Here is a 22,622-nt window from a genome sequence, read left to right as displayed (position 1 = left end):
AAACGTGCCTGCCGGGGCATCGCCGCGGAGCCATGGTCCTGCGGCGCGGTGTCACGTCCCGCCGAGGAGACCCTTGCTCGGGGAGGTGTGAGTGGATTTCCTCAAGTGCATTTTGACAGCTGTGAGGAAGCAGGGCGGCAGCGGCAGCTGGAGACATTCCTGGCTGCCCCCCCCCCCCCCTCCTTTCCCCGGCGGGACCCCCGCCCCCGGCACGGCACAGCGCGCCCCGGCAGCGCCGGGGGCTCGGGGGCTGCCGGGGAGGGGGAGGACGGGCAGGAGCCGCATGGGGCCGGCGGGGTCTGATGAAACATCTGATGTGCATTACGGCAGGGCGAGGGGGGACGCGCACGCCCCCTCCCCAGCGAGCGCGGCACTTCTCATCACCTGCTGGAGATTTTCCTACATCCCCCCCCTCCCCGCCCCGGCCCCGCTCCAGCTACTGGACAAAAGGGAGCAGCCAGAGCCGGCTGCGGGGTTGCTCGGCGCGGGGGGGGGGGAGGGGGTGCGAGGGTGATGCTCTCCCCACGGTGGCGGGGGGGTCGGTGTCAAAGAAGGCAGCGCCCGGCCGAGTCCGCACTCAGGTACCACGTTCCCCCTCTCAGTCCCCCCCACCCCCCCCCCAGGGGATGGATTTGGCCCAAATTCCCTCGGAGCTCGCAGGGTACAAAATCCCGGGGGGGGGGAGGGGGCAGAAAAAACAAAGGAGGAAGGAGTGGAAGATTTCCAAGAAAGTCAGTGCGATAGCTGCTTCTGAGAAGGATTTTTTTTTTTTCCTTTTTCTTTTCAAGCAAGTCTTGCAATGAGGCGGCAGTTCCGCAGGACGGCCGGCTCCGGGCACGGCCACCCCCGCTGCCCCCCCCGCAAGGGCAGCGGCGTCTGGAGCGCCCCGAAGTTGCCTTCCCGGCCCCGCGGGGACCGGCCGCGCGGTGCTGCCTCCCTCCCTCTCTCCAAAGCAGCGCATTTGTCAAAATCCCGCTTTTTCACCTTTTTTTAATTTTTTTTGTCCCCCTCGCCCGTACTGCCGGGGGGAGGCACTTTCGCACCCTCCCCCCCCCCCGCCGCCGCCGGGGGTGCAGCCGCTGCCCCCCGCAGGCCCATCCCCCGCGGTGCGGTGCGGTGCGGGGGGGTGGGGGACACTGGGGGAGGCGGGAGGCTGCAACCTGCCGGCGGGGCAGGGCCGGCCCCCGGCGGGCGGGCGGAGCGGGGCGGCGGCTGCCATTGGCCGCGGCGCGGAGCGACACCTGCTCGGCTCCCTCATGCGAGTGACACCGGGGCTCGGCGGGGATATTTGAGGCACCCTCCGGCCTCGCCGCCGTCACTCCGCGCTCGCCGCCGCGCCGGGCACATGCGGTTCGCGGGGCCGCGGCGAGGAGCGCGCTGGGCCCGGGTGCGGCACCCCGCGGGGGAGGACGCGGCGGCGGCGGCGGGGGGAAGGCGCGACCATGTGCGCGGAGCTCCGCGGCAAGCTGCTGGCCCTGGCCCTGGCCCTGCTGCTGGCCAGCGCCCCGGCGGCGGCGGGCACTGAGGCCACCCACCCGCCGGAGGGGCCGCAGGACAGGACCCCGCAGCAGAAGGGGCGCCTGTCCCTGCAGAACACAGGTACGGCGGGGCGGGAGGGTGCAAAGGTGGGGTGTCCCCCCCCACACACACACACACCTCGCCGCTCGTGGAGCGCTGGGGAAATAGCCGCGTTGAGTTATGACAGGCGGTTTATTTCGGTGTCCGACTGTCAGGCGTAAATCATCAGAGGAAATAAGAGCTCGCTCCTAATTACCTTTAAAGCCCGGCTTTGCCAAGCACGTGTTGCCCTTGCAACAAGCCGCGGCAGCGCTCCGGGCCGAGCGGCTCCGCAGCCGCGCCGGGCACCGAGGGGGTGCGGAGCGGGGCCGGGGGCGGCGGGGAGCCCGGCCTGGGGGATGCTGCCCGCCGCGGGGATGCTGGGCTGGGGAGGAGAAAGTTTCACGGCGCAGGGTTTGAAACCGGGTCGGAGGGGTGAGGAGCGGGGGAGGGATGAGACGGGAGGGAAGGGGAAGCGGCTGGAAACGATGACTGGTGCTTTGCTTCCTCCATAGGGAGCCGTGCAATGATGCAACGGACCGGGGGTTTCTCTCCTCCTCTCCCGTCCCCCCCGCGCTCCCTCCCCCGGGTATTATCTGCCTAGAAAGAGAGAGCTGAGGCGTGCACTTTGCTGGATCTCTTCCCAGCCGTGCAGAGACAGAGCGCGGGATCCAGACGCTTCCCTCCCCCCCTTTCTCCCTTTCCCCCCACCCCCCCCCCTCTTTTTTTTTAACACTCTCAGTGCTGCGAGACGTGTTTAAACACACACGAGCAGGAATGCACGAATGCCCATTAGGGACTGCCACATGTGAATCACGGCACTGTGCAGTTCTCAGCACGCTGGAGCCAGGACATGTGATCCGGCAAAGGGTTTGCATCCGGATGCCAACACAAGCACTACAGCTGAGCTCCCGGCCCCAAAAAAGCCCAGCTCCGCGCTCTGCAGCGCTCCACAAAGAGCTCCATTTTCAACCACCACCACCCCCCCCCCCGCCTCGGTGCGTGTGTGTTTGCGCAGCTTTTCGCGTCTGCCTGAGACAATCCCGTGAGCCGAGCCCGGGGCTCCCGTGTCCCACCCCCCCGCGCCCAGATGCACTTCGGGGCAGGTAGAAGTGGGGTGGGGGGAGAAACACAAAAAGGCAGCGGCAGTGATTTGGTTTTGAGCTGGGGGGTAGCGGGGGGGGGTGTTCATGTGAACTCCGTCAGACTCCGCATTTACATGCGCGGCTCCTCTCCCCGCCTTGCCGCGGGTTGAAATGAGACCGAAAGTTGCTGTAAAGACTTGCAAATGGACCGCATGGCAAAGGGGGAGGCTGGGGATGTCTGAAACATGCTGCGGTTCAGAGGGGGATTAGGCTGGCTCCCAAGGGCGAGCTTTAATTAAAGGTACCACTAGGGCACAGAGTACAGGAATTCTTAGCATCCTCAGTTCTGGTCTAAAAGCTGCCCCTGTTTAACTTTATCCCCAGGCTCTTTCAGCAACCACCTTCCCTCTGGCAGTACTACTACATCCATTTTTTTTAAAGGACCAGAAGCTGTCTTGTTAAGAATTAGATTTTTGGGGTTTTTTTGGTAAGTGAGTATTAGACAGCATTTTTTCTTTTCAGTATTGCATAACATCTGAAAGGGCAGAATAAACACATATGTAACAGCTAGCTCCAGTAAATCTATTTTATGTACTACATATATAAATTTTTTTTTTAATTGATTTCTGCACAGGTGAGGACGTAGTTGCAGCTTTATGCAACACTCAGTGCAAAGGACTGTATTTATCAGTGGGAGTTTTGCCATTAATTTTGTGGACATCACAACAGGGGAAACACAATGGTCTGTAAAAAAAATTTAAAAAAAAAAAATTATGCTAAATCACCAGAAGCTAGCTCAAAGTATCAGAAATGAGAAAGTTTAGACAGCTGGGTTGTGGGCTTCTCGTTTTGGTACTAGAATTTGATGGGAGACTTCGTGCAAGTCAGACAGCAAAAATCATGCCCATCCTTTGCTCCTGAGGAATGCAAAAGCATTAGACAGTTCTCAAGTGAAATAGCTTGACGTAAGCATAGTGGATTTGGCATTTAGTCCTTGGATATCACTTTCATAACATAATACACCCAAGTTCTGGCCTAATTTCTGCAAAGAGTGGGCATGCTGTGGGTACAATAACTGTTGTCACATGTGCTTTTTCTTTTGAACTGATGATGTTAGCAAAATAACTCTTTCCCTACCCACCACCAGCTTCTATGAACAGTTCTTCAAATTAACTGTAATCAATGCTCATTTTAGCTGAAATCCAGCACTGCCTGGTTAACGCTGGCGATGTGGGATGTGGAGTGTTTGAATGCTTTGAAAACAATTCTTGCGAGATCCGAGGCTTACATGAGATCTGCATGACATTCCTGCACAACGCTGGAAAATTTGATGCCCAGGTAACACAGTGAAATGTTCTATGTATCTGTTTGCTTCCAATATACACATGGCATGTATTTTAATCCTTTAACATATCTTTGGGAAAAAAGTTACCATTGTGGAGCACATCTACTTTTGCACGTGACCAGCTTCAATAAGGATTTTTCTGTTGAAGGGCCCAGAATCAAGACCCAAAACCAGTAGCAAAGCAGCGGTGTGCAGCCTGTCCCAGAGACAGGCTGTCTCTAGCTATGGCTCCCTGTACCTTCCTCCTCCTGTACCCAGGATAACTAAATGGGAACGCTAATATAGCTGAACATGGTTTTCAGAAACGCTGAGCGGCTCAAGCTTCTACACCATGTTTGTTCAAAGCTGATTCTGAAGTGCAGCTTGGGCACCCAGTTCATTTAGACATATCAAAATATTTCCCAATGTGCAGTTATTAACTTGTTAGTTATTATTAACCAACAAGAATTTGGTTCTCAAGATTTGCATGCAACCAGTACAGGCAACCTCCTAAAGCTGCTGTATTCAAATAAGTCTTTGTCTCAAGCACTGACGTTAAAATACATTACTTAGATGGTATGCGGTATTAAGTTTGTCTCCTTCATTTTCTCCCCAGACCATTTATGCATCATTGAGACATCCTGTTATTATGTCTTATAAACCTACTCTCCCATTTCAGTGCGGAGGGAAGAGAACATTACGACGGGCCAGCGGCATTTGGCTTGACCGTGCAGTTTACAGTATAACTTGACTAAAAGCACCAGCCTCATGGCACTGTTAAAAGCATGGTATAAAGTAGAGCTGTCTTCAGGATTCAGCCTGGTCCATGAGGGATGGTGGGACCACCCAGTAGGAAAACACTTCTGAAGTGCTGGAGTTCTAGGTTCAAATTCTCAAGGATGTACAAAGGGTCTGGCTAGCCATTAAAATGGGAATTGTTTCTTCTGTGGGTATCTGAAGACCTTCAACTTAATTTCCAAGAGTCTTCCAGAAAACGCTCTTTTATTTTTGCGCAATATTCTGTCAGTGAACAAAGTTGCCCAAAGAAGTAAGCCCTTTCAGGAGGTGAGGGTAAATGTGCCTGCGAAGGCTGAGCGTAGCCACTGATGCCTCTTCCCCAGGATCCCTGGATGTGCTAATCTAATACAGCCCATTTCACATCCAGGCTGTCTCCATTGCAGTGCAGAAGTATTAAACCCCTGGAGCTTTATTTAACACAGAGGTGACTTTAGTCTCTGCTATGACATGGCTTTTCATTGCTCATCTCTGTGTTATCTACAGTTATTTCAGGCCGCATTAAACGACAAGACTAACGCTGGCTATTTTCTGCTCTCTTTCCCCCTCTTTCAAACCTGAGAATTGATGTCAGGTTTGGTTTGCGTAAGAATTTTTTTTATTGTTATTTGCCTAATGTGCTGTGCCTGTTTGTTACTGAAGGGAAGGGCAAGCAAGTGCCTCTGGTATAGGGAATAGAAGGGGATGATGACCGAGGCAGTTCTTTCATCAGCAAGAATCACTTCTGGCTTGAAACAACTGGGGGACAAAATCTGCTTGCAGGTCTTGATGAGTTTTAGTTAATGCCAGCGGAGCTCTGCCAGCATGCTCTCTGGATAAAGGCTAACAAGAATTTGGTCTTCACAAAGCTGTTGTGTAAAATAATCTGAAGGTAGTGAAAAGACGGAGGCAGTGCTGGAGGCTTCCACACACCTATTGCTCAGCAAAGTGAAGGGAGACCGAGCAGAGCTGTCAGACTGCGACACACACACCGTGTACAGCAGCTGTAGTATCCGAGAGCAAAGAGAGGAAAGGAAGAGATGGTTTTGATGCCGACTAAGCAATTGAATGAAGGAATCGTAAACAGTGGTTAAAGAGATGCTGCTAAAGCAGCTTTCCTGAAAGTTACTTTTTTAGTTTGATTTGATTTTTAATTTTTTTTAATCTCAATTAGAATGTCTTGCAGCAAAGAGACATCAAGACACTGTAGGGTTATTATTAGTGCTGATTTGAGTCCCTCTCAGAGGAAGTGGTAGTAGAGAAAATACTGACAGGGGAATGGGGCAGGTGCATATAGATGGTGCATACATGTCTATGAGTTTGCAAACTGACTTAAAATTTAAAAAAAAACTAATTTGCAGTTACTGAATGGGTATTTGCATGTGGTCCTGGGGACCTCAGCCGTGGCAGGATGGCCTCTCCTTTGTGTGAACCTGCTGTGCTGACACCCCAGAAGCAAACAAAGCCAGTAACTCAAGCATTGAGTTACTTCGAGGTGCTCGCTTTTGCCCTTTCTCTTTTTGGGCATTCAGCTGTTGGGGTAGAGGAAACCTCAGAATTCCAGCAGAGAAGCCCTGTGCATTCAGCTCCACTGGAACAGCAAGGCCAGGTAACTCGGCATGATCTTTAAGGGCAGAGAAACGAAGAGGGGGAAGAGCCATTAAGTGGTACCCTTAGCAGTCTAATAACCCTTGACGTTGTCCTACAGGGGAGCAGCTAGCTGGGCATAAATCAGCTGCTGTGCTTAATGGACAAAAATACAGACCTACTCCATTTCTTTTCTTCTCAGGGAAAATCCTTCATTAAAGACGCTCTGAAGTGTAAGGCTCATGCCTTGAGGCATAAATTCAGCTGCATCAGCCGTAAGTGCCCTGCCATTAAAGAGATGGTGTTCCAGTTACAGCGGGAGTGCTACCTGAAGCATGACCTCTGCTCCGCTGCCAAGGAGAACGTCCAGGTCATTGTGGAGATGATTCACTTCAAAGACCTGCTGCAGCATGAGTAAGTGCCTCCGTGCTAGTGCAGTCAGAGGCGTGGGAGCTCCTTCCAGGAGCAGGATGGTGCCAATGGGCTGTGCATCTGCCCAAGAGCTGTTTCACCACCTCCTGGCCTTAAGCACGTCTTGTTTTCCCATGTAGCAGACCGAGGTAATGCTTTCTTCGCAGGGGCCCTTGAAGATTAGTTTGTTTGCGAAGGGCTAGATGTGACTGTGGAAGGGAATGAAATGGGTTGAAGTTGGATCTGGCTGTTTCTTTGGTCCTTCAGCAAATACAGCGTCAGTGTCTGCTGTTTCCAGAGGCATCTCACCATGTCTCTCTGCTTTCTGAGCTCAAAGGCAATGTTCCTGACCCCAGTATCTTGTTAAAGATGACAGCTAGAGGAGAAGGGGGAAGAAGGTCTATGCAAAGTTGTCAGTAAGATGATAATTTCTTCTTTAAATACATACTTTCAAATGTCTTGTAGTTAATTGTCCCTGAAAGAGCTGCAGTCCCCCAGGTAATCTCTCATTCATCTTATTCCTTATTAATCTCAGATGCTTTTTAATAAAACATGGAGGTGTACAAAGTGAAGGCACAAGTCAGATTTTGAGGAGTTCATCCCTCTGCCTGGGAACACAGCTGCCCTCTGAGGAATGGCAGGCACGAATCCCATTTGGAATTGATCAAAGCTGCTACATGACAGCAACAAACCAGGCACAAGCTGTTTGTACCAACTCTTTGTGCACAGATGCAAAAATTGGAGCCTGTTTTTCTTGCAGGTGAACATTTCACTCCCAAACGAGAAGGCTGAGCCACAGCCTGGCAGCAGGCTGAACCTTAGAGCATCTTCCTACCACGCCTCCATGCTGCCTTGTCCCTAGCGGATATTAGCACAGAAACCCCAAATCCCAGCCATCGTGACAGACATATTTTTTAACAGAAACATTTCTTCTGGACTTCTAGCCTTGCATTTTCATCAGCCTCCAAAGGAGCTATGCCCCGATTCCCTCACTTTCTGTTGAAAACCACCCCCCTAATACACAAACTGCAGTTGCAGAGACGCGCTTTGATGCCAGTTTACTCTTAAAAGCAGAATCTTTGCTGTGGTTGGTACACGCTGAACGTGGTGGCCAGAAAGCAAGGCCCTTTCCGTGGACATTCCTGAGGCTGGGATCAAAGGCATGGCTGGTGGCCTTGCCAGGGCCATTGGCCATGCCTAGGGCAAAGGGCAGCATCCCGCTGCCAGGGGGAGAGGGGAAGCGCGGCTCCGTCCTGCACAGCAGCACCTCTGTCTGGGCACTGCTCGGGCTGTGTTAGTAGGCTATAAATTGGGTACTTGGTACCAGTCAACGCCGCCCCCATCATTTGGAGATGAGAAGAACTATGAAAGTCAAAGGCCTTTCCAAAGAGAAGCTTTGGAATAAGAGCTGCTTATTTCTGGGGAGCTTAACTGGGGGGTTCTCAGTTTGAGAAGAGATGGATCATTCAGCTGAACACCTATAATTTGCACGATCTCATTTAGAGCTTCCTACACTTCATTTTCAGCATCTCACGGAGTCAGAGCTTAGCTTCCCTATGCGGGACTCCCCAAATAGAAGCCAGCCAGCCTCCTCCCCTCCCCTAAATTTAGAGGCCATCTCTGAAGCTTTTGAACTAAGGAACTTGTTCAAGATCAATAGGCAAGTGTGGCAGAGCTGGAAATAAAATCACGTCTGCTGACTTGCAGCCTTGTGCTCAGTTCAGGTACTATGGTCAGGCCAGCTGAAATGCAGAAAGTAAAACAGTGAAGGAGAAATGGGCCAGTATTAATCCGCAGGGCTCTGGCAGACTCTGAATACCTGAAATATTTGGCAGCTGAGCCACTTTTTAGTCATACCAGCAACGTTTTTCTTCCAAAGATTTTTGTAAAGGTTATGCCCAGTTTCAACAACTGATTTTTCTTTTTTTTTTTTTTCTTTTTTTCCTCCTTCTGCTGGATCACTTTCTATGCAACGTGCTCAGTTCTCTCTCATCTTTTATTTTACATTTAAAACAAAAACTAAGAACGGAGAAGCAAGTGGCAGCTCTCAGACTCATTCTCTGACTGTTTTATTCTGACCGTTTTCTCCCGATGAGTGTTGAGGAACATGCAGTCTCCTCCTGAGTCAGCTGTGGTGGGGTGGGGGTCAGGCTGATTTGCTACGGTGGAAGTGGTGACAGGCCCTGGCACATCGGTCGCTGCTGCATTCCAAGTAACTTCTTCTTTAAATGGCAGAAACAATCCAAACACGGGAAATATTTTGAGATAGGGGAATAGGTGGCTCTCCAAGATTAGTCATTCGAAATTAGTTTAAGCAGTTGGGCAAAGTAAAATCAGGGTAGTGTCAGGCACTGATCATAATCTGTTGGTTTTCCTCATCTCTTCTGACTTAGTTCGTGGGAAGATATTTAGACGTGTCCACAGCCACCAGAGCTGGTGGACGGTGTGCCCAGAAGGTGCACCCCCACCACCCTGTACAACCATGACTGCTGACCCCAGGCAGTTCTCTGCTTGCACTGTGGATGGTTCCTACCGTGGAAGACTTTTAAGCACGTCCTCCTGGGCCTGCTAGCAGCTGAGCGGTTGCGTCAATAGACAACATCAATATTGACCCACAAAACTTGTGACCGCAACTATTTTAAAATCGCTGCACTCAGTGACCCGTGGCTGAGGAAGCCAAAGTGCCTGTGCTTGGGCTGCCTTGTGCTGTGGGGACACAGAAGGAGACGGGTGGGAAGCAGAAACAGCATTTGGCCATGGCTCGTTTGGAGTCCTTGTTTCGCTGGGAAAAGGTATATACAGAAAGCTTTACACAACCCTGTAAGGACATGAAGAAAAAAAAAAAAACTTAGTGTGGGAAGAAAATGGGTGCCACCAAAGTGGATTTCCATGTGTCTGAGCTGTGTGCAGTCTGATCCTGAGTCCGGATAGGATCTTGCTTGTGGTGGAGATCAACACCTGGTGCTTCAGGGAAAGGTAAAGATGATGAGAAGAGCCGGAGAATCTCTAGTTGAATATCTGTTGCTCTTCACAGAAGTGAGCAAATGCCTCCCTCTTGCAGACTAGTGATCGTCGTATGCTCTGTACCTGGGGATAGCAAGCTGTTTGATGAAGTTGATGGCTCTGGACATGGGCAGGTTTCCTTTGTCATGTGTCCTGACTAATAAAGATGAAAGGGCATGGAAAAAGATTGAGGCAGAAGGTGCGAGATAGCAGTTCTTCTGTTTGACAGCCCCATTTGCCAAGCGTGTAGACATAATATATTCCTGTGGTGGACGTTACAGTTGTCCCAGAGCATCTCCGGTGGGGGAGCAATCAAGGCAGATCCAGCACTTGAGTGAAGCTTCATTTGACAGGATGCCATCATGTGCATTTCTTACAGCGATATGGCTGATTAGAATATAATAATCCCTATGTATTTTTTTGACTCTCCTCTCACCGTTTCCTTTTCCTCCAGGCCATATGTTGACCTAGTGAATATCCTGCTCACCTGTGGCGAGGAGGTGAAAAAGGCCATAACGAGAAGTGTCCAGGCCCAGTGTGAACAGAACTGGGGAAGCCTCTGCTCCATCCTGAGCTTCTGCACCTCGGCTGTGCATGGTGACACCATCCTGGCTCCTGAGAAGAAGCCAGGTGAAGCCAGCAAAGCTGCTGCTGGCCGCGGGGACATGCTGGCCCACTCTGACTCCGACCACAGGGAGAGCTCACGAGCATCTAAGGGAGAGAGAGGTACTAAGGGCCACTTGAATGCCCATGCCCGGGTGAAAGCTGGGGGCCATGGTCCCAAAGGGGCACATGGGATCATGGACCGGGCAGACGAACTGTCCGACTTCTCTGACATCCGGAGGTGAAAAAAGGCACCAACTCCCCGTTCCCCCCATCCTCCCCCTCCACTGGAAACCTCCTCCGTTGAGTCTCATCTTCCCGTCTATGGACATTCCAAAGCATTTCCCATTCAGAGGTCAAGCACAGGGCATTGCAAGATATATATGGACCTCAGCAACAGTGTATATAGTAGCAAAGGGAGAGCAGTGGCAATGGGTTATCAATCCAGCAAACTCAACACTTGAGCAGCCACCAAGAGTGGCAAAATGTCTCTGACTAAATTCTTTTCCCCTTTTTTATGAAACGGACATCATCTGAAATTTAGGATCTTGTTTGGAGGTTGTTGGGTTGTTTTGGGGATTTGTTTTGTGGTTTTTTTTCTTGGTCCCCTTGGCTGGGGAGAAGGTTCCAAGAGGGCTCTGCCAGATTGCATGTGGCCGTTTGTGGCTTAGCACCTCTGAAGGTTTAGGGTACAGCCTTACAGCAGATGGCTGAATTCCAAGGGGGATTTGGTTTCTGCCTGTGGCTTGAGAACACAAAAGTTTAAGGCTCTCTATGTGACGCTCTCTAATGAAATAGCTTCCCTGTCTCTCGCACAGGAACCGTGCGGTCTGGAGCTCCACCGCTTTCTCTTAACTTCTGAGCCATTGTTCCCATCTGGGTGATGCTGCCTAGTTTAAGTGCCCCGTTTGTTTCTGAACCACTGCATAACTTGACACTTGCTAATCCAGTCACTTCAGCATATTGAAGGCGAGTAGTCAGCTTGCAAACAAGGCGATGTGACTGTTAAGACTTGCACAGTATGGAGGACCCCCAAAAGTATGCTTGTGGACCTCTGAAAACCCTGTGCATATTGTCTGCTTACACCTGCCCATGGGTGATACAGGTCCTCCACCCTTACGGACAGCCCAAGCTTAGAAGGATGGGCGCAGGCTCAGACAGCAAATCACCCCATATACTTAGTTCTTCTGTAGGGCTGCGTTGAAGGCCCATCAGAAATCCGTCTCTCCGTAGCAGTAGCATGGTGTGGTTTGCTGGGATGTGGAGACCCACTCGAACCTGCCTATCAGCTGTGGTTTATCCAAATGCCAAAGATAAGGAGAGGGGGTTGACTTGTTTTTGGTTTTTTTTTAATGGTTGTGCAGATAACGACCACCAATCTCTGCAGAATAAGTTACTAAAGATGAAGAGTGTCAAGAGCTTATTGTCTCTAAGCAGTTTTAAGTGTGAATGAGGTGTTTGGACACATCTCTCCTACCCCCTATGCAATTGTAATTCTCAGGTTGCAGATCTGCAATCCTATATCCCCAGATATTGTACTGGAAATGGAGGTTGCAGCATCCACAGGGACAGAAGGGTGAGCTCTTCGGTTTCCTCTAGAGAAAAAGCAAGTTTTCTTAGAAAGTGGGAATCACACCGGGGATCTGAGCCTTCTCATTTAGAAAGTTTGGGAGGAAAGCTGTGGGGGCAGGAAGGCAGTTCAGTAGAGACAGAACGTACCCAGTGAACTAACGTACGTCTTGTCGCATGGTGGGAAGGAGCTGTATAAACAGTAGAGGGTGTTGGAATTTGGCTACAATTTCCAACTCAGATTTTAGTTACTGCTAAGTGAACACAGCTCCTAATAGCTATGTTCAGGGTTTAATGCACGTATCCACCCGCAGAAGTTATAGGCATTGCTTTTAATAGAAGCCACGTAGGAAGCAAGAGAGGACCGTTAAGTTGAAAGGTGTGTCTCTATGGGATCACCAGGCGTGACCTTGATCCTGCCTGATTTTGTGAGTTCTGTGACCAAATTTTCATTGGACTTAATTGAGAAGAGGTGGGATCGGACCAAGTAGTGTAGCGCCAAAGACCATGCTGACCCGAGGAGTGGAGCTGCTGGCAGTGAGAGTGCCAGCTGCCCTGTTGGGTTTTGGTACAGCTCTCCCACGGATGGGACGCCCAGGCTGTCCCAGGGAGGAGCTTGCCAAGGATGGTTCGGGCCTGCCTCTGATGGCCAGCTCCTCTGCTCCAAAAACTAATTGGCTGCTGGCAGTACTGTAAGAAGGTTTCTAGCGTGCCTCCATGGGTTTCCTGTGAGCGTCCTCTCCCCCTTGGTGGCATATAGCCACCATGAAGAACAAGCTCAAACCAAAAAGACAATCCAAACGTTTTAGCAAAAAAAAAAAAAAAAACCAACAAAAAAAAAGCGCAAAACAGAAACAACAACTCGCTACCAACATAATGTTCTTGCGTTGAACTAAAATAAGATCTCTCTCTCATTAGAGGTCTGATTCATCAATGGGAACCAAACATACAGATCTACATCCTTGAATGTCTCAGTCAACATATCACCTCAGCATGCATACAGTTTTATTTGTATTCATTCGTTCTGTGGGGAAAATTGTATATTCCCCTTGTTTAGTCAATGAAAATTTGGGGGGGTGGGGGGCAAGCTGTGTGTGGGAGGGATTTTTGTATAAGGCATAACTTTTTTTTCCTCTGTGTGTGAAGAATTTATGTGTTCATCTACTGATTCCACATATGCTATTATTGTAAATATTTAACGTTTCTATTTATTATAGTGTCTCCATTTAAAAAAGAACACTGCTGGCTATGATAATTTAAACGTACGTCATGACCTGTGTTGTATATATTCATGCCACTAGTATGGGGGTTTTTTATGTTTAAAGCTGCGTAAATATAGTTTTATACAGTTCCATAATGTTATTGACAGCATAAATCATTTATTTATTGTTAAACCTTCTTTCATATCTAACAAATAGGGTGCGTTTTACCTGAGATTATTTTATTGTGACATCTACATAGCCTTAATTCTTTATAAAAAAGAAGAAAAAAGTCCATTTAGATACTGTATGATGCTTTAATTAACATTCCTTATGAACTTGCTGTTCATGAAGGAGGTTTAGCTTAAAAGCCAAGGTATGAATGTTTCCTTTACGCTTTGCATCTGGAATGAGCCTTGTTCTGGAACGAAAATACTGGGAGAAGCAAAATGCCTACTGGAAAAAGATAGCAGTAAACCCTGGAAAATGCTGTCCTAACTTAAAGTGCTGAACTAAAAGGAAAAAAAAAAAAAGAAAGGAAAAAAAAGACAAGCTGTCCTTAATTCCAAATCTCTGGGAGAAAAACATACTAGTTTTATCTCATGTAGAATTTGCAGCCAAATAAGCTTGTAAAAAAAGAAAATGCATATGGCTTTAGACAAAGCTCTGTACCTTTCACACTATTATTTTCCTTAAACACTAATAAATGTTTTGAATAAGACTCTGTCTGGGTTTTGTTTATCTGGAATTTCAGCTGCTGCGATAAGGGGTAAGAAAAGCCCTCTGAAGCCGGGCCAGCAGGTTCAGCCGAGGGGAGCAGAGGTGATCTGTCTGCTCGTCCCCCCCAGAGCCTGTCCCCGGTGCCAGCCGGGCAGCGGTGCCCCGGCAGGGGCAGGACGTGGGGATGCAGCCAGCCCTTCCTCCCTGCGTGCCAGGGAGAGCTGGCACAGGGGCACGGACCTCGTCACTGTCACCGGAGTGTCATTCCCCTGGGGGAGGAGAGACCTCGTCTGGTCTGGGACCTGGCGGCTTGGTTTGAGGGCAGAAAGGGAGATGTGTAACAAACCAAAGGATGAAAAACATGGGGAGCAGAAGCTCATGCGTATTTTGGGAGGTTTTTCCCTTAGCAGAAGGCATGGATTGGGTTCACTGCAGCATGTCAGAGATGCCGCATCTGCTTTAAATTAGTCTGTATTCAGGTTAGGAAGGGAGTAGGGGGAGGCAGGTGCTCATTGGTTTCTTCTCACTGCCCTGATGACCTTGGATTACAAAAATCCCTTGGGAGGGGGCAGGCTGTGCTGAGACTGGTTGGCCATAGGCACAACTCAGCATCCCATAAATAAGGGCCAGGAAGGGGATCTGTGGCTGACCACAGCACCTGCCTGTGGGTGAGGTGTCAGCAGCCCCCAGCATGGGGCCAAAGGCCTAAGCGCTGGATTTCAGCCAGACCCATTGACAAATACAACAGCACCGCTTTCTAAAAGCTGTAATAGCTGATAACATTTGTCCTGCGTGTATAAAAGACCCAGTCAGTTCATGTAATAGCAAGAGTTCTCCCTTCAAGATTTTACCTTAGAAACAGAGGACATCCATTTGGCTCTCCACTGTCAATTATTAATCTATCTATCACTAAGTACCAGCCAGTGGCTCTGTAAAGGGATTCAACAGGCACATACAGTAGCTGTAATTCTATCGAATCACTCCACCGCCATCCCAGCAATGATCAGATATCAAAATCTTAAATGCTTACTGGAGTTTCAGCAAAGGAGAAAAGCAAAATCCTAAGATTTACAAAAAGCAAGCTGCAGAAACAGCACTTCTATGTTGTCTCCAAAGTCATTTTCATACAGCGTCGGGGTGTAGGCAGCAAGGGGATGGGGAAATTATGAGAAAGCACCTCAGAACATAAAGCACGGATTTTTTTTTAAGGCTGCTTGCATGAAAAAGCACATTTTTAACACTCCTTCTGTGGGGTTTAAAAATAACTAATCCAGTTGAAGCCTTTGGATGAGACGGGCTTCACAAGCCTAGATGTGATTTGCAGCAATCTAGGACCTGTAGCATTTTTTGCCTTTAGGTGCAACAGCTCTTTATAATCCTGACACGGACTGTCGTCAAACACCAACGGGAAAGCGCATCTTGCCAGCAGAGCTGCGACAGAGTTTGGTGGGATGTCATCTCTGACCAACCTGCAGTCAGGCTACAGACAAGGAATGGCTTGTGCTGGTGTTGGACCACTCGTTGGCATTAAAGATCCCACTGCAGATTTTTTGCAGGAGGTGGTCCACACCACGGGTATGATGCAGCTCAGGTAACTGCATTCTGCCCTCCCATCCTCTTTGCAATTTCAACTAGGAAAGTTATTTTTCATCTCCCGATACGTAAAGTGGTGAGACTGCATTCTGCTCCAAAAAGCGGCTAGACGTTAGTGATGGAGAAGTGACCCTTACCTTCCCTTAGGGCATCACGTCTCACAAAATAGCACAGTAAGTAACAGAGTGCTGACGTTAAAAAGTACAGAAGCACAGAGAGAAAAAGCCCTAAAACAGACTGCAGAACATTCTGCATTGCACAACCCTGAGAAGTGTATAACTTAAAATATGTTTAGTATCAGCACACAAATCTGCTTCAAGACTGGAGCAATCTTAGTTCAATTTGGCCTGAGTCACTTTACAAGTGAGGTAAGGAAAACCAAATCAAGGCAATCCAAATTGCAAATGCACATCCATACACAGGTCTCATCCAATTGAACAAATCCCACCGAGATTCATACATGTGGTCCATTTGGATTTATTCTCCTACGGGGTCCCTGTCTAGCCTCCCAAAAGAACAAAATTAATTCCAGATATTGGCTTGCTCAGGCATACCAAAACATTTACAAATGTATATGGCAATTTACATATGTCAGCCCACGTAGTGAGCTGAGTCAAACCTACTGCTAGCGCTGCTGCGTTCGTCTTTCCCCGTTCCTAGGTACTGCCCTTCGCTCTCCTCCCTGAGCCCGTGCCTGGAGATGCCCGGAGAGCGGAGGCAGCTCCAGAGCCGCTCTCTGCTGCGTCACGCCTGATGAATTCATGGCAGTGATCTTCCCAGGTGAGGGAACAGTTAAAGCTTGCTGGGAAGCCTCTCAGCAGTGCATTTTTAAAGCTATTTCCTGACACCTCACCAGAAACACAAATCCCACTCAGTTTTCACTGCTAGTTATGTTCGTGTTTCCATGCTGTCCTCGCAGACTCTCGCAGGAAAGGCTTCTCTCACACCTGCTAAAGTCAGAAATTGCTGCATGCTTCCCCAGTGACAAATACAGCAGATCCCGAGCCCTGAGGAACGCCGGGCAGCCTGCGTCACCCAGACCCATCACGGTCACCTGCCCTGGGACCAACCAAACCTGATTCAGTCATGGAGAGGGGGCGCAAGGCGGGGCAGCTGGACCTCCCAGAGGCAGAAGCTCCGCTGATGCCTCGCAAGGTCCCTCCCAGGTCTGTTCCTGCGGTCCCAGCGCTAACAGGTCCTGACACAGGGTGGGGGCTAAGCGTAACTGTATAATTAGTGAAATCCTAACAATTTTTGTCTCTGTACATTTTCTTTAGGGGAAAAAAATCCCAGCCAGTGGAGCATGTCATTTTGAAATCAAAACCTCATGTCTTTCTTGATTGGGAATGTAAAATGGGGACTTGAGGGTTTAAAGACATGACAAATTATGAGAAGCTGCAGGGGCTGAGAATTCCTATCTCCAAGGATGCCGACTGTTATAGCCTTGACCTTTTCTGCAAATACCATCCTCCCTTATAAAAATGCGGCTTGGAGTTTATTTAGAAATTCTTTTAAAATAAGAAGAAGTCTTTAGAGAGTCTGCTGTGAGGTTCTCCACATAGATCGGGATATAGCTATTTTAAAGGGTATTCCTCCGCTGCTGGAAAATAGTGCCTTAGGGGCAGTGCCACTGCAGTGAGTGTGCTGGACCGCGCTGCCGTGCCTCTCAGTGGCTCTGGTGACACTGCAGAGATCGGGTCTGACACATGGTTCCGAATAGGAGCCTCGATAGGACTGACATTGTGCCTGGGTCGACTTACACGGTGCAAGAACAAAATGCCCCCGCGGCACAGACAGCGCCAGCTTCCCTGGTGTCATTGGAAACACAAGCTAATGGAAAGGCTAAAACCAGTCTGCATTTTAACACAGCACAGGATCAGTCCTCCACTATCTAAGACATTATGGCATGTAATCCCCTCTATAAACCCCTCTTCCATCTCTCAAATTTTCTGCAGTTTGTATCTGCTTTTCTCTGTCCCACAATCACACCGGGCTACATTTGTCACCCATGAATAATCCCACTTACATTGCAGAGTCTCTTCCTACCCTGGAGAAAAATGCAGTGGGAGGTGTGGGGAAGCTCAGTGAAAGCTGACAGCCAGAAGAGACTGGGAAAGGCCTACAGAACGCCTTATTTAGATGTCCTATTTTAAGATAAAATGAAAAGGAACTATGCACATTCAGCATTTTGTTAAACTGACATGAAATCAAGCCACTACAAAATCAGTTTGCAGAGGGGTGCAGTGCACATTCTTGAAGCCTTCTTGAAAATATTATTATTATTTATAATTGCAGTAGCTCCTGGCTGGCAGCAAGTCCCAGCCTTGGGGCTACCGATCCATTTATCACAGGAGAAAGTCCTGGCCAAAAAGAGTTTCCATTGCCATCAGTAGAAGGAAACATTGTCCTTTGTCTCCGCATGCAGAAAACAAAATAGTGTCTACCTGGGCACTCAGCTTTAACTCACTGCACAAGATGCTTCTGAACAGTAATCACAGGAATTATGTGTTTTTCTCTCAGATCTACCACCTACGCTTGCTGGTCCAAAAGCTAACGCTAAGTGACGATGAGTCTGCAGAAGTCCACTGGCATTTTGGCCTGTACAAACAGAGGGAATTAAAGCAGCCAGGACACCTTGGAGGGGGCAGAGGATGCCCAGGGAAGCTGAAACTGCTCTGCAGCAAGAAAGGGCTCCCGAGGGTCCGGACAGCCCATGGCAGCAGCCGGCTGACTCTGCAGATTCCTGGAAGAGGAGATGTATTTTGTGGCCATCTGCATTACATGGACTAGTGAAAGCTGGCCACAGCCGATGATCCAGGACCGGGGAATGAGTCTTGGATAATAATTAAAGGCCCGATCTTGGGTTCACCAAAGCCTCTGGTAAAACATCTTATTGATAATAGTAGGACATTAGGATTAGGCTCGTGCTGGAGCTGGGAATCACTGAAGCTTTCCTGACTACATAGGCTTATCAGGAATAGTCTTAACAAAATCAGAAAATAGATGAGGCTGAAAATAACCTGTTCTCAAACATCCCACATTCAGAAATGCCTGGATCTGGGTTTTTTTGCAGCCCGCACTAAGCACAGACCATTTGCAAACCATGGAAGAGCAGGCAATCCATGGTGTCTTTCAACAGCATCCAGAATTGTATGACGTTTTGAATATGACAAAGATAAGACTTGAATACTGCTTTTAAAAACCTGAAATAAAGTTTACTAGGCTTTATGATGTTATATACCATATTGCTTGAATTCTGGCCATTCTATACGTAACGGCTTCTCCCTTTCCATCTGTTGGTCACATTGCACAGCTTTAGTACAGCCTGGAAAAGTGGTCAGGCCCTCTCTTCAAAGGAGAAAAGACCAGCTCTACCCTCCCAACAAAGACATTAGCAGGATGCATTAATTCTGCAATTATTCTGAGCAATAGCATAGAAGTAAAAAACTTGAAAGGGTGGAGTAAAAAAGGACCAGGAGACAGTATTGAGAATATGTGATGATGCCGTCTAAGCACATAAACTCATTTAGAAGCTTGCTTGGAACAAGCTGTTCTTACAGTATTGCCAGGCTGACCAGAAACAAGAAGAGCATTAAGGTCCAATTGACCAATAAGTGGTCAAACCCTCTCTCATGAGACTGCCAGCCAAATTTGTAAACATTGAAGGTCAGATAAACATACAAATGTTGCAACTTACTGGATTCACATTCCTCTGGCGATTCACCTATGTTTTCCTCTGTCAGGACTAATGGTTTGAGGGAACGGTGGGCAGCTAACAGCAGGACCACGTTCTCAACCAGCGCGAGGCACAGACAGTACAGAGAAAGCAGAGGCTGCAGTGGAAAACCTACACTTCACAGGAAAAAGAGACCCCAGCTTCCAAAGCAACACCCATCCTTATCTTTGAAAGAAAAATGTATTTGTTGTTCTTTGCAGTTCTCCTGAGAATGAGAAAATGAATGAATTTAAAATTCTTCAAGGGTCACAAAACCTGCCAAGCCATTATAAACCTGGTACTGCCACTGAGGGGTTGCTTTGGAACAACATCAGCAGGGAGGGAGGGAATAACCTGAGAGGTGGCTCAGCTGCAACCGGCACAGCGTGTGCCCAGCAGCCTGAAAGCAGCAACCACGGAGCGCGGCACAGCATTGATGGGAGGATGGCTACGTGAAAGGCACGCTCCAGTTTAACTTGGCAGACTGCCCCCAGCCCTCATCCCCACCGGCAGACCGCAGGAGGCACGTTTGTTGCGGTGACCACGCTCTGTCCTTAGGGCTGTGACCGGCAGAAGCCACACGCTCTCGCAGCTGCTGTGGGATGGGAGGTTGTCCCCTGGCTGCAACTGCGGCGCCGCAGGTGTAGCTGCACTGTGGGACAGCCATAGTAACGCTTGCGCAACCCCGGCTCTAATATGCTCAATGACAGACACACACGTAAACGCAGCTTGGTCCTCCAGCAGAAACACTGCGGGGCCAGGCCTAAGGACCCTCCGATGGGACCGGCGACTCTGCAGCCACATGACACGAGGGCTGGTGCCCCCGGTATGGTATCTGGTATTGGATAAATCAAAAATAATTCTGATTGCCACCTCACAACCCATCAAAATCACTGCAAAAGCATAAAGCTGGCTCCAAACTGCATGTTCCCGCTGACCAAAATATAAGTATGTTGACGTGGTGCATCTCAACTGGATGTATGTTACTGAGCAATCTGGCAGTGCACGGAGTCAGCAGGGTCTGTGACACCCATGGCATCAGCTCACAGGTTACAGTAACAGTGTGCAATTAGCTAAAATGCTGCTGCTGGCAGTAATAGTACAACACGCCCCAACTGCAGGTGCAATACCCTTGTCCTGAGTTCACATGAAAATGGCAAGAAAAGACTTGGCGTCCAAACAGATCACGGGAAAAGGTGGAGAAGGAAAAATAAAGACATAGAAACATCAGTTCTTAGCCATAGGACCGTGCTGATTCCTACTGATTACTATCTGCAAATGGAGCAAATCCGTAGCAAAACCAGACAGGGGGAAAGAGAGAGAATACATTAATAGTCATCCCTGCACCTGTCCTGGCTTTACTAAATGGTCAGCGAGGCACCAATTCCCTGCAACTCTAGGTTTTCTCTTCCAATTATGACTAAGTGCCATTAGTTTAATTTCAGTATCTCTATACTTAATATCTGACCACAACCTGACAGATCTCTAACAACAGCAACTACCTCTAAGGTATTGAAAAACAAGAGAGAAAGAAGACACGCAAGTAAGAAAGCCATCTCTGCTACACGTGTCACTGTTGGCTAAGCTTGTCCTGCAGTTCAGATCCTTTCAAGCTCCAGAAAGGTAAGGAATTAGGGTTTATTCCTATTGCAGAGCTGTATTTATAAAACAAATAGAAAGTAAGATATCAGAAGAAAGGAGGGATGCAAAGCAGGGACTAGATTAGCTGCCTTTAACTGCTTTTGTCTCTTTTTATCAGATAGATGGAATTGCCACCAAAACAAAGGCCAGGAAGGACAACCCCGCTGTGTCCAGACTCAAGAAACAGTTGCTAAAGCCCATCCATGGTGGAAAAAAAAAAGCTGTGGGAGCATTTGCCAACATCTTCGCATCGCTAGTCAGGAACTACGCAATCAGCCAGGAGACGGGTGGGTGGATCAGCCCAACATTAACAAGCCCAGCTGGCTCTGCCTTGTGCCCTTCTCAAGAGTTTCCAAAGACAGGACAACAATTTACCATAAAGAGGCCCTGGGGCACTGACGCCTTATTTTATTTCTGGCTTTGAACTTCAGAAGCATCCAGGATTCATGGATGTGTGCCGTCGCTCACACCAGGTGAATTTACCCAGGGTCTCTGTTTCGGCCGTTCGGCCGTTGGAAAGCTTCGGTGCCTGCTTTCCATCTGACAGCAGCACAGCTGAACGAGAGGGATGCAAAACTAATCGTACGGAGAAGGGAGCCAAAAAGGGATTCCAGCAACATGAAAACCAGAGGGAAATGCCATAGTCATGCTATCTGCGATCAGTATCTGTGACCCTTCATTTTCCAAGAAGTAGCAATGATAAGGCAGCTCTGTCCAGGTGAAAGGTATCAACAAGGCTAATTGTAGCTGAGCAGACTGATTCTCATGGCAATGCTGTTATCTCCCTGGATTCCAGCTCCCCGCGGCTGCTGTCACTGCTCGTAATATCCAGCAGCAAGAGAGAGAGAGAGAAAGGAAGAGAAAGAGGGAGAAAGGAGAGAGGAAAAATGAAGAAGAAAGGAACAGAGAGGGAAATAACAAACAGAAGGAAAAGTTTAACAACAGTCAAAAAAGAAAGGAAAGGAACAAAGAAGATAATGAAAGAAGAGAAGGCAAATGGGAACCCTTAGCTGCTCCACAATTTCCTCCTAAAGGACTTTCAAGAGAGTGGAGCTGATGGCAGAAATTGCCCGCTGTGGATGGATGGCAAGACGCCAACTCAACTCGTCCCTTCCCTGAGGAGGTACATCTTCTGCAAGGAGGAACCAGCCAGACGTGGAAGGCACAGAGAGTAAAAAAATTACTCCAGAGACATTATCTCTCCACTGACTCTGCTGGCTGTTTGCTGGGTGTAGAAGGCTCAAGAAGCTTAGAAAGAGTAGTAAAAAAGGGAAGAGTACTTACTAGTGAGTTGCTAATGAGGCTTAGCCTGTGCACACAGCATAGCACAGAAGGGAGGCCGCTCTGGTCCCTAAACGCTCTGCCCAAGAGCAAAGGGATGTGCTTGTCCAGCAGAAAGCCAAAACACTGATAACTTTGCGTCCACTACCACCACATCCCCTGCTGTTCCTGCATCTATCCACCAACTTTCTAGTCCCCCCTGCCCGTCCCTTACAGTGCCCCTACTCAATTTCCAGATTTTGGCCAGACCCAGCTTCAAACGGGCATGAGTTCCGGGCAAGCTGCCCTCCCACAGTGCCCAAGCTGTGCCCTGTGCACACCGGGAGCTTGCCACTCACGTGCACGGCCAGCTGGACCTGTCGGACCTGCTGTGGTTGGCAGGTGGGTCTTGAAAACATGATTATTACTCTTGTTATTCCTCCTCTGATCCAGGTAAATACATGGTACAAGAGTCCATGGACCAAGGAGATGACGCTCAAAACAGCCACAGCAAAGGATGAAAGGAGCAGTGAGAAGTGACTTGCTCAAGAGCGTGCAGCAGAACAGCAGCAACGTCTAGT

The 22,622-nt window shown here is 48.9% G+C and overlaps 1 protein-coding gene across 1 annotated transcript; it reads left to right on the top strand.

Moving 5' to 3' along the window:
- Positions 1-1,206: 1,206 nt before the first annotated feature.
- STC2 (stanniocalcin 2) lies at positions 1,207-13,825 on the top strand. The gene is made up of 4 exons (XM_063349176.1): positions 1,207-1,599; positions 3,838-3,980; positions 6,530-6,741; positions 10,196-13,825. The coding sequence occupies exons 1-4, from the start codon at positions 1,443-1,445 to the stop codon at positions 10,587-10,589; spliced, it is 906 nt and encodes a 301-aa protein (XP_063205246.1). The 5' UTR covers positions 1,207-1,442; the 3' UTR covers positions 10,590-13,825.
- Positions 13,826-22,622: the final 8,797 nt, after the last annotated feature.

Source organism: Chroicocephalus ridibundus, chromosome 11 (assembly GCF_963924245.1).
Source record: "Chroicocephalus ridibundus chromosome 11, bChrRid1.1, whole genome shotgun sequence".
In the NCBI taxonomy this organism is placed as follows: Eukaryota; Metazoa; Chordata; class Aves; order Charadriiformes; family Laridae; genus Chroicocephalus; species Chroicocephalus ridibundus.
This window is presented reverse-complemented; position numbering and strand designations above follow the sequence as displayed.

Coding starts and splice junctions, on each gene's coding strand:
- STC2 (XM_063349176.1), top strand. CDS start 1,443: ATGTGCGCGGAGCTCCGCGGCAAGCTGCTGGCCCTGGCCCTGGCCCTG. Junction 1,600..3,837: donor CCTGTCCCTGCAGAACACAG/GTACGGCGGGGC, acceptor TGCTCATTTTAG/CTGAAATCCAGCACTGCCTG. Junction 6,742..10,195: donor AAAGACCTGCTGCAGCATGA/GTAAGTGCCTCC, acceptor CTTTTCCTCCAG/GCCATATGTTGACCTAGTGA.